This window comes from Tachypleus tridentatus, chromosome 1 (assembly GCF_004210375.1).
Source record: "Tachypleus tridentatus isolate NWPU-2018 chromosome 1, ASM421037v1, whole genome shotgun sequence".
Taxonomy (NCBI): domain Eukaryota; kingdom Metazoa; phylum Arthropoda; class Merostomata; order Xiphosura; family Limulidae; genus Tachypleus; species Tachypleus tridentatus.
Genome location: NC_134825.1, coordinates 152,353,578 through 152,366,293, shown reverse-complemented (window position 1 = coordinate 152,366,293; position 12,716 = coordinate 152,353,578). Strand labels below are relative to the sequence as shown.

General features: G+C 34.1%; 1 protein-coding gene and 1 long non-coding RNA gene across 2 annotated transcripts in view; one reads left to right on the top strand and one right to left on the bottom strand.

Annotated features, from left to right (window-relative positions):
• Positions 1-11,937, bottom strand: part of LOC143227428 (uncharacterized) — a 97,484-nt gene extending 85,547 nt beyond the window's left edge. Inside the window, 2 exon segments of the mRNA XM_076458880.1 lie at positions 6,174-6,252; positions 11,381-11,937. Of these exon segments, the coding sequence (XP_076314995.1) occupies positions 6,174-6,252; positions 11,381-11,453 (152 nt within the window). The 5' untranslated portion in view covers positions 11,454-11,937.
• LOC143227434 (uncharacterized) lies at positions 3,822-6,100 on the top strand. Its single transcript, XR_013014997.1, has 2 exons — positions 3,822-3,958; positions 5,374-6,100. It is a non-coding gene; the product is annotated as an uncharacterized LOC143227434 (long non-coding RNA).
• Positions 11,938-12,716: the final 779 nt, after the last annotated feature.

Here is a 12,716-nt window from a genome sequence, read left to right as displayed (position 1 = left end):
AAGGAAAAGCAGTTTGCTACTTGTTGTAAAAATGCACAATTTATTTCTATGTCTACGATAATGTGCAATTTCATTTCATTTTGGGGTTGACAGTTTTCTATTGCTCTTTTTATTATTATTGTTTCTTTTTTGCCGTGTATCCCCAAGCATTTCAAATAAGTATTATTGGATTTGACATGTTGTTACTGCCAGATGTTACAGTCTCTTGAGGTAAATTCCTATTAAAACCTGTTTCCTCTTCATTTATTTGATAATGTAAAATAAACAGTTCCGTTTTTAAAGTGCCTTAAACTAATTACTGATACTTACTAAATATTAGGTTAAAAATAGAATAATTTACCCTATTCTGTAAAACTAAGCTTGTTTCCTAATTACCAATAATTGAATTCAAATATTTAATACGCAGTTTTACACGAGTATTAGATGTACTAGATATTTGAAGAAATACGCCTACCCAAAGCTTTGATGAACCAGACAATTCTTAATATTTAATATAAGCCTTACCATAATACTTTATCGGGATCGTCTGTTACTATCAAAAATGATATAAATCGCACATTTCTACTAGCTAATATAAGATAACCACCAGAATGTGGCTAAATATAACCTATAAACTATAGTCAAACCCTAGTTACTGCAGGTCATAAGATAATTTATATAGACAATGTACTTTTGTTTTATTTCCTTCAATGTGCGTGTGACGTGAATTTCCTTTAGATGTACCACTTTCAATCAGTCTTCCATTAATAACAAATTGTTTATTAGACCTTAGGTCCTGAAAATGTTTTTTATTGTTTAACGTAATTGATTTTCTTTGTCTCGGTCTAATTCTCTTCTATACACTGTTATCCGAGAACATCTTTCAACCTCTTATTTTCTACTCTAAAAACGCATTTAATAGTTTTAACGTGTAAGATGTAGTATGTACGCAGTTCAGAGACTGGTTTGAATTTCGCGCAAAGCCACACGAGGGCTATCTGCGCAAACCGTCCCTAATTTAGCAGTGTAAGACCAGAGGGAAGCAGCTATTCATCACTACCCACCACCACCTCTTGGGCTACTCTTTTACCATCGAACAGTGGGACTGACCATCACATTATAACGCCCCCACGGCTGAAAGGGCGAGTATGTTTGGTACGACGGGGATTCGAACCTGCAACCCTCGGATTACGAGTCCAGTGTCTTTACCACCTTGCCATGCTTGGCCGTATAAAGTTGGACACGTTATAAATCAAAATTACACACTGAATAATTCGGTATACAAGTACCACAACTAACTGCAGTATGAGGACGTACAATAAGTCTGGATCGATTACCTTAAAATTCTACACCATAAAACTCAGTCTTTAATTTTCTGCTCGTAACTTGGTGCTACATCACCGACCGCTAAAAACGCCATACACATTCAGGTTTACTGTAGTAAACAGTACTATTATCATATAAAAGATCTAAAAAAAGAAAAACTTGACAGTTCTCAAAAGGATTGTTGTTTACTTTCTGATAAAACTAGCTACTCTCCAGACCCTCACGTGATCAACTAGTTTCCACAGCGCGCCTTTCCCTGACATGTTATCCCCACACTTCAAAACTTTCTGTTATGCCTTACAGTACCTTCAGCACAGCCACAGCTGCTTTTTATCAACACTGCTCATATTAAACTAGCTTTGTGTGTCACAAAGAACTGGAGTGTTGAAGTGGCGAAGATATTTTTTTCTTGATAGTATAATACTGTATAGGGAAGTAATTTTTCAATGGATAACCTATGCGTTAATGTGTTACAGATTGTATATCTTTCAAGGGTTGATACAGATTGTATATCCTTCAAGGGTTTAGCCAGGGGGTGAGGTTGGGATTGAATAACCTCCCCAATATTTGAAAAACTATTTTGTAATTTTTCCTGACTATCATGCAAATCACTAAGCCATAAAAGAAGAGGTCAATTTTTGGTTTTAGAAAACGCCTCTCACCCCACTTGGTAGTGCTGGCTGGTTGCTCACTCCCCTGTCCTAAACAATTCGTTCTCCCGTAATGAAATGACGTTCAATCTTTAGAAAAATAACAAGGAATAAAATGTAAACGACAAGTATACTTAATGTAGAGTTCACAAGTACATACAATTTTTACTCCCTTGAAAACATGAAACACTGCGGCCCGTCAGCCCCGGATTAAGGCATGGGCTTACCGAGCTGAAGCCCAGGGCCTCACACTAATTAGGCCTCACGTTACGACTATAAATGTATCGCACGTAGAGGTTCTGACACGATGGGGCCTCTGAAAGTTGAAAAGCCTAGGGCCAATAAGACCCTTAATCCGGCCTGTAAAGCCACTGAATCAATATTACAACACAATCTTAGTTTATGATCAAATACTGTGTATTATCAGAGGAATATTCCATAGTTCGTCGACTCCTCCCATACCAACAACTGAACCATCAAATTTATGAAATCATATGCGTTGACAATTATTAAATATAAGCCTAATCAGTTTAGTATTGATCTGTTTCCTCACAAGTTCAATTCCTTCTAAGCCTAACTTGTTAATCTCAAGTTATTGAAAACAGTGTACGTAACACATTAAAAATTCTGAGGGTTGAACATAAATGAACATTAGCTGATCACCTCATGCTTTCACAACACAGTAATCACAAAGGCTTCACAAGGAAATTCTGAATTAACGTATCCAATTACAAATCTTTACTCTGAAACAACATGACTTTTTAGCTTGGGTTTACCTGTATCGCTAATGTAATACAAGTAGAGACAGACAAGCAAAACATTCACGGTCAAAATAATGTCTTTGTGCAAAAATACTTTTTTTAAATACAAAATTTCTAGGGTAACACAAGAATTCTAATCACAGGTACCGAAATCTAAGTGAAATTATCTTAGTCTAATATTTGTTAAGCCTTTATTTAGTACCAACTATTATATTCCATAAATAAGATAAATTAACACTAACTTGTGCACGTCTTTTGCTTTAGTTTACTTAGGACTACATTTACCGCACTTAATGCTATCAACAGATAAACTTACAAAAGTTATTCCACGGCCTAACGTTAGATCTTTATAAAAAGTTTTAAGCTTTTAATTTGTTGTTGTACAAAATTTCTACTGAAGTATATTTACATCACTTGAAGTGGGCCCGGCATGGCCAAGCGTGTTAAGGCGTGCGATTCATAATCTGAGGGTCGCGGGTTCGCATCCCCATCGCACCAAACATGCTCGCCCTTTAAGCCGTGGGGGCGTTAATGTGACGATCAATCCCACTATTCGTTGGTAAAAGAGTAGCCCAAGAGTTGGTGGTGGATGGTGATGACTAGCTGCCTTCCCTCTAGTCTTACACTGCTAAATTAGGAACGGCTAGCACAGATAGCCCTCGAATAGCTTTGTGCGAAATTCCAAAAACAAACAAACAATCAGTTGAAGTGCGCATGCATTTTCGGAATACACAAAAGATGCGTATTACAGTAACAGATTAACTATCTCGATTCACGTCGATTTCTTCTCAGTGATTTTTTTTTATTATTAACATGGTGTTTGTCAACAACTACACAACATAGGACACAGAAAAAATACCAATTTATCTGTAAGCGCAATTGATCTCGTTTATTTATTCTCGTCAGTCACGTTCAGAATTAAGTTGTTGGAGTTGCTAAATTCAGATATCTTTAGTATAATTCTGATGTACTACTTATCCATAAAACCTCGAGAGAATAGACCGGAAGAACGGGAAAGCTCTTCAAAACTACCAATTGACAGCCAGCAGCTTACAATACCGCGTATACCAAAGCTCCACACCAGATGGCAGGTTTCGATGAATGTGTGCCTAGCTGGCTTTGTTCAGTGCGAAACATTCCCACGAGAGACAAGAGGAGTGCGTGCTGAAAGGCGGTTACAAAGATGGTTATAGGGGGAAGGGCGGAGAGGGGCAAGAGAAAGCAAAACTCTGAGAACTAAAGGTAAGAAATGAAATATTTACCAACTGACAAGCATCAGACAGTTTTTGATTATAAAAAAAAAAAAACTATTCAGCTGGGTAAGACAAAACAAAATATTATTACAAACCTCTATAACTTATTGTTACTTTTTGTTTTATATAATGACAGTATAGCACACCCTATATTCAAATTATATCCACCTATTTTACAAACGTAACATGTCAATGCAGTTGACAGAAGGTGCAATGGCAAGTTGACAGTTTCGTTAATCCTGTTTACAACTAACTCAACATTAGATCAATGGCATAGTTACCGTTCAATACACTTTTTATCAAATTACGCACTCAAGGCACAGCGTATTTCGTACCACATGTATTAGAAAATGTAATTTACTATTTTACTCTCTTTACATTAACTATGCGCAAAATCACAGTAACACGGTTGTGGTTCAGCGCCTTGAAGTTCCTTAACTTTGGACGTTAATATTTTTAAAGCGTCTGAAAAACAACATAAACAATTGAGAAATTACCGTGCACTAAAGATTCTAAATCGTGGGAACAAAATATCAAAAAGAAAATATTACTTCTCGTAAAATTACTGCAACTTAGACCCGAATAGAAATAATGAACATTATAGCAAGTCAAATGCGCACATTTTAGCTATAAGTAACTGCTACAACACCTGTTACATAATAATTGAAAACTGTTCATTACCAGAGCTATTAAGAATTACGTCAAAGCAAACAACAATAATCACAACGCGGTGAAATTAAACCACACTTTTTAATTCACTTAACTTGTTCGAAACATAAGCTTGAAACTTACGATGTAACAAATAGAGCATGGAGCAGATGATTCACTTTCCGAAAAAGCCAAGAAAATTTAAATCTAGTACAGAGAGCTACAATATACATGGCTATTTTACCATTCAACACATAAATAATCTCAAACATTAACGTATACACTAGCGTTTATATACTTCATAGTGTGCTCTATTGTAACGTGCCCATCCATCACACTAACTAGACTTCATTCTTAAGCACGGCTGAGTAAATTAAGGAAGTTGTTTTTATATTTAAAAATACTCCCAGACTTCACGTTTCAAGAAACAGAACCTTATTATTAAAACACTCAATGTCCCTGATAACTCTAACATAGATATATAACCTTTTTTCATTATATGTCTCAGGGCGGCTGGTACGGGTATTAACACTTTTACAAGTAAAGCAGAGAACAACGTTTCGACCTTCTTAGGTCATCCTTCAGGTTATATTTTTTTTTATAAATCACGTGTGTAAACTGAAACCTTTTTCTGGGTGAATCTTAAAACGTGTCTGGAGTGGAACACAATACCTGATTTATCTTTTAATAAATTTTATTAAAAACAAAATCCTTAAAGGTAACACAATGAATATAAACAAAATGGTTTCTTTTTAGGAAGTATGTACCAGGCCCTAGTGCACCGCACAATGATCGACAGACTCCACGAGCGGTATATATCAAGCAGGTCGAATTTCTTACGGATCGACGCTGATAATGCTGCTATACAATTACCGTTAAATGCAAGTTTTTTGGTTTTTTTATGTGGATAAATCTTTTCGTACTTGGAAAAGCCTTGGTTGGATTTCATTAAAGCCACATGTGTACCAAACTGTCATTATGGATTGGAGGCAGTATATAAATGGAAAATCACTCTGTAGTTGGTTGGCTTGACATTTTATGGCGTAAAACAACTAGGCTATCTGCGCCTAGAATTCCAAGTTCTTGTACATCCAACACTATTTACGAAAACGATTATTGAAATTTGTTTGTTTTGAACATATCGCGAGCCGTCTCTTATTTAGCAGTGTAAGACAAGAGGGAATGCAACTAGTCATCACCACCCACCGCCAACTCTTGAGCTACTCTTTTACCAACGAATAGCGGGATTGACTGTTGTAGTATAACGTCTCCACAGCTGAAAGAGCGAACATGTTTGATGTAATGGGCATTCAAATCAGCGACCCTCAGATTACGAGTCGCACGCCTTAACACGCTTGGCCATGCCGGGTCTACTGAAAATTTTGGGAATGTTAAGCATGTTTATGAAAGAAAAAAAGAAGTCCCCAAGTGATACGTATGTATAATTCGTTATCATGCTAAATAAAAAACAATTCATCTGAAACAATGAGAACAAAGTTGATCGAAACAATGCTTAATTGGTACAATTGGTAAATGTGACGAAAAAACAAACTGACCTGCAAAAGGACTCTCCGCTGTGGATGTGGACACACGACGCACCATTTTTGCAAGGATTAGGTGAACACGACACCAAACCTGTTAAAACATGTACGTCTTATTTTTCTCATTTCAATTATTAAACAGAAACATTATGTCATAAACAACGTTAAAATCGTCAAACATTATTTCTACTATACAGGATAATTGCTTTATACATCCAACATGCTTGTTTAATATTTGTGGTACTATAACTTTTCTTCTTATGCGTAGAAGACATTTAATAAAATTACGCTCCGAATTTCCGTATGTTAAATGTGAAAGAATGAAACTAGATTATGGCTGAGTCATTCATTATTAACAGGTTTTGAAGCTTCCACGAAAAAAAAAAAAAAGAAATTAATCATGTATATATAGTATATATATATATATATATATATATACACACACACACACATAAACGAGTGTGTGTATGTGTCCATTAATTGGTACATTTTCAGCCCTAGTGCAACAGGTGGATAATACAGCAAACCGAAGAACGCAGAACTTACAACCCCACGAAACCTGTTTAATTCAACTGGTATAATTTATTTTTGGTATGCCCTTCCTAAAACCTGTTCTGTTCCCTCGTGCCAGCACCGCAGCAACTATGCTAAGAAAGGTCCACCCTTGCCTCTACAGAATAAAGTGTAAAGACCTAGGTTGTTCCCCAAAATAACTTTAAACCGCTGGCGTAGGCACTGTTTTCGCCCTTTGTTCTCGTAAATGCACATAACACAAACACATAAACAAAGACCAAAGGTGGCTCCTAATACTGCTAATTTGTTCTGACGTCCATGCTTTAAGACAGAACTTGCAAGTCTTGCATTTTTAATTATCAACACACACATGACCAAAAATTTTGTTTAACCACCTACATTATGTATCAAAATTAATACACCAAAACTAACAGAAATAATACACAAATATTATCATTCTGTATTGAAAACTCATACTGGCAAAGTTTCATTTTTATATAAACGGGGTTTAGGATTAATTATCCGACTGAAAATATCCGTCCTGAAGTGTAATAATAAAAGTTTAACAAACATCAAAATCTACAAACTAAGTAGTAATTCTTCTTGCGTGACTGGGAGTTGGATAAAAAACAAAACAAAAAACAGGATATTCAAGAGTTCGTGTGAATATGTCTTCAGCCCATTCATAAGAATAATAACATAAAGGAAAGACGAGCAAAGAAAGCCATACGTTGATATAAGGATTAAATGCAAGGCAAACAGTCTGTCTGCCTATGGTTGACAGCGATCTCAGAGAACTGAACTGTAAAATCTGTGGTTTTAGTTTAAAGTGTGTATTGAATAGAATAACCTTTACCACTATTAAACATTTTAATCGCTTTTAGGTTAACATACAAAAAAATCAATTTGTACTGTTCGTTTAACAAGAATAAAATTAATGTGTGTTCAGTCTAACTGTAAGGTATATCAAACGTACGAGAATTTCCGAACTAGGCTTAAATGAACGTCACAAGATACACAATTGTCAGTATAATTACTCGTAACGTCCAATTAAGCCTAGTTCGGCAATGCTCATGCGCTTGATATACCTTACAATTAGATTGACTTCGCTTACCTTAACTATTACCTGTAAAAACAATATACATCAGATTCAATACACTTCCTGGAGTTCGTGTTGTACCACAGCGTACAAAGTTACAACAGTAAAACAACCACCTTATACGTCAACAATGTTACATACAACCTACTGTTATTGCAATCTGAACTTAAAAGAAAAAACACACAGAGTCATAACGATGGTCTATTAAATAACTATGAAATAAAGGTTTTTAAACGACACTGTACATAATATACTCTATGTCTACTACAAGGTCATCACACAAGGAATTTCTGATTGGTTGCTTTTTAACTCACAGCTTTTTTTTTCGTACTGTATACAGTTTGTTGTCGTTTTAAACCATATTAAAATATTTGTAACCTATAAATACGAAAGTATCAAAGAAGCTTTTAATAACACGTAATAAACAGCCATTAAACATTTTATTTTCAACTTAATGAATTTGAATTTTTTTATGTGTAACCCAGTGAATAGTGATCGTAACTAAAAGACCTATTTATCGACATATTTTTGACTCGCAAAGTTAACAGAGTCGAACTCGCATAAACGTGGGATGAGGTAAACCTTTATGTAAGAATCTCCCGAAATAAATAGGGACATATGATGGGGAAAGATTTAAATAATTTCGAAAACTGGTAATACCCAACTTTGTTTACCACCACATTTATATTATTTCAAATGCAGGGTTTGTTTTTTCTATTTCGCACACGGCATTCAAATATAAAATATATATATCTTAATATAATTTTAATACTGATTTCAGAAATATAAATTACAATTAGAAGAAATGAAAATAAATATTATTTTACATTTTTTTTACTTTGCTTATTAAACAAAGGAATTAGTTTTAGCGTTATATACATACACACACCTATATATTTTAAATGAACTGATAAACATCAAGACAATACAAAGTATCTAGTGAGAATGTAACCATGTGAAATTTTCTAAATATTTCTAAATATTTTTTGAAGAGATCATAATTTTCTTGCCTACGACGCCATATGAACTCCCAGATACGAACGAGCCAATCGTGTTACGATTAGTTTAACAATGTCGCCTGTTACGTCTCTTAACCACATTCCAAGTATTTTCAATTTGCTCAAGATTTCAAAAATTATATTAAAATTTGTAGAATCGATATTTAAGGAATGTTAAACTATTTTAATTGTTAAGAATGTTTTAAACTGTGTTATTTAAATAAGCATGTAATTATTTGCCAATTAGTCAAACTTGATCTAACCTTACATAAAGTGACCTAACCTAGCAAAATAAAAATACATAAAAATATTTATTTTCACTTCTCTAAATTTTACCTTTCTGAAATCAGCATTAAAATCTACACTTAAAAATATTTTATATTCGAACGCAGTGCATAAAACAGAAAGAAAAGGTCCCTAAAACGTTTAAATGACCATAGTTTCAAATTATTTGAAAAATTATTCAAAAAAGGAATAAACTGAAGTTAATTGAAAAAGACTGTTAAGTAAAAATAAAATACGAAGTAATGGGACAAATTTAATGAGTTTAAGTTTTGAACTAACTCTCTACCCAAGGAGTTTCGGTTCCCACGTCAGCTTCAGATTTTGTTTCTCATTTTATTAAATAGGCTGTATACTAAATGCGATGGGATACGGCCACTCCCTCTGTTATTCCTAATTTATTACATTAAAAACGGAGACACTTGACATCCATTCTAACTACAGTGTATTTCCTTATTATCTGCAAAACCGAATGACCGCGTTATGTTTTTTTTTTTTACAACTAGCCAACACATCAAGGGGTAGTTCGTATTGTTGACAGCTGCAGTTTCCAGACGCCGGACGTGAGGGGCACTCCCACGTGCCAACATCCTTCACAAAGTGTTCTGTTGATGAAGGGGTCAATCTCTAACGCCACAGATCACGTTAATTGACCGATTACTACTTCAGTACTTGTGAATATGAAAATATCACTAAAAATATGTCAATATTTTAAGTTAACTATCAACGAACGACATATTCAGTTTAGCTGTTGCATACAATACTTCATAATAAAGAATAATTTTTAGAAATACTTTATGTAAACGCAATTTTAAAAAAAAATTAATTTGTAAACTTTATGGTTGTAATAAATTATTCTGACATAAATACAATATACCTTAAATATAAAATTTTATATAGGAATAAGATTGAGAGAGAGAGGAATACGTCGAGCAATTCTAGTTCAGCGTATGTAACGAAAATAAAATAAAAACTGCAGTTTAACAGACCATGGGTGAAAATAAAAAATCTGCAAGCTACATGAAACCACAAAATCACGTTAGAAAACTATATAAAATACTAGTTTGTAATATATATTTATAGCAATAAACCTAATACGTAGAACTCACGATCGACATGTTAGAAAAACCATTTTCACTGACCAATCACAGTGCCGCACAGACCGTGGGAACGTAATACAGCCGAGTGTCATAACATATACACGCCAAACAGCGGTCCATGGAGCTCAGAATCACCTCCGCTTGGACTTAGCATCCAAACAAATAAGTATGCGTGCAACAAAGATGCTGTTCTCAATAAACATTTAAATGTATAAAATCTGATCTTAATAAACAAGAAATTGTTTTCATGGTCCGTTCCAGCAGGATAATATACCATCAACCTCTTAAGTACAATTGTGAAAATACTTAAAATAAGACTGAAGTTAAATAATCCTCAAAGTGAAGAACAAACTGACTTTAAGACGATTAATACTTCTAAATCTTAGTGCGATATAATACACTTATATTCTAGTTCAATCTTACTAATGGCAATCACTCAATATTTAAATACATTTCGTTTTGTACTTTGAAACAATATAATGTATTATAAAGCTTATTTTCATTTATTAAGACAGTCGTGGATGATTTAGTTAGAATAGACAAAACGCAAATACAAACAATTTAAACAGCTTCAACGATCCAGAGCAGCCTGACGAGTTGAAACAACAATTATATCACAACACAATTTAAATTTGACTTTTCTGCATAATTACATGGAAGTCTAAAAATCAACATGTCCCAAAACATTGTATATTTCCTAGACAAAATGATGTGTCGAAAAATGTGAATATTTCCAATAACAATATGGTACCACTACCAGTGATACTGTTACTTTTAATAATACTTGAGTCAAGTCCTCAATAACATTATTTGCCATAAATAACCCTTACATATCACAACCTGCAACCAGCACAAAAAAAAATTCACTTAAATTTTAAAATCTGTAACTCATCATCATGGCTTAGTTTTAATTATGATGTACTAGATATTATATATTTATCATAAGTAATTTATCTCAATAATTAACAATATTACTTTCAACCGTCTACCATGATAGTAATGGAAATAAATAGTATTAATACTATTATTTTCTCTGTCCTTTCTTATTATAACTGTCCAAACTGAAGGCTTAAATTTTACGGTACTTTATATTTAGCTTATCGTACTCATTTGAAAACAAGAGCAATTAATAAGACCAATTTTTCGTTAAAGTGTCACAGCCCGAGACTAACCATATTATTAGGTTTACAAGTTAAACTTACAGACCACAGTCGAAGGTATTACCCTTACCTTTGACAACGGCGGGCCCGAAAGTAGCCACGAGGACGAAAGTCAGAACACAGACCGAATTTCGCCACCGCATTCTCTATATACAAGAGTATTCACAAAGTTAATAATTCCGTTTATTCTTCATTCACCAAACGAATTAATATATCCACTGTATCCTAAAGAGGTAAAATCCGTTATCTTACACACATATACAAATAAATTACTGATTGCACATCACTCTTCCACATCCGCCTTCTTCTGAACACCTCAGTGTCTATTTTCTTAAACTTAATGTACGGCGCTTAGATTCACTGGAATCAAGACGTGTATCCTTCCGCACCTTACAAATTGAGATTGTCGTTAAACAAACGAATATATATGTACATATGCCTCTTCACATATAGTTGTAATAGCAAAGAATTTCAAGTGTTAGAAAACACATAAAGAATCAACAGATTTGGATATCTCTGAAGGCTTTCAATGATGGACTTACTTCTTTATAACTTTAAATTGGACTAGCACTTGTCCTGCCCGAATGCGAACAAAGTGCCCTATGTCTGGTACGCTCCGCTTCGTTTGGCGATCAACTCTCAGCCAATCACTGAGAAGGTACCTGTGACGTAAGGAAAGGAATGAGTTTCTCGTATTCGCGGAAGAAATCTGATAAAATCAAAAACTGATTACAGATCAATGTACTTCTACATTAAAGTTCAAGGCAAATGGTAAATATTTGCTAAAGAAAGTAAACCATTTGACGTAAGCTACTAAAATATTTTGAGCAAAATGTTTTAATAAATTCAAGTTTACTCCAGCTTGTTTTCCACATTCCTCGTAATTTTTCTACTCGTATTCAAATTGTAGGACTTATTCTTATGATTCCAATGTTTTGCCAGATTTAGATTGCAACTATAAAAACAATTATTTTACAAGTTCGTTTGTATGTCAGACGATAAATTGAATCAGATCATCCCATAAGTAATGTCTGAAAATTTATTACAGAAAGTGCATCATCATTTCTGTTTTTTGTAGAAGGCATTAAATTTAGACTAAAATATGCAGTAGGACAAGTATAAAACTGTTCAGACATATAAAAAAAACTAACCCAACTCCACTTTTTCACATCATTAATCAAATGAACCCTTATGAAGATGGATGTGTCTGAGGAGCATATTAGGCATACAATGCTTTATGAGTTCAAAAAGGCAATAGTGCAGCAGAAACTACACGAAATATTCAAGGTGTTTATGGTGAGGAGTCTCTCAATGAGAAAAAATGTCGAAGATGGTTTCAGAAGTTCAGACCAAATGACCACAGTTTAAGTGATGTGCCACGTTCAAGCCCTTCTGTTGAGTTTAAT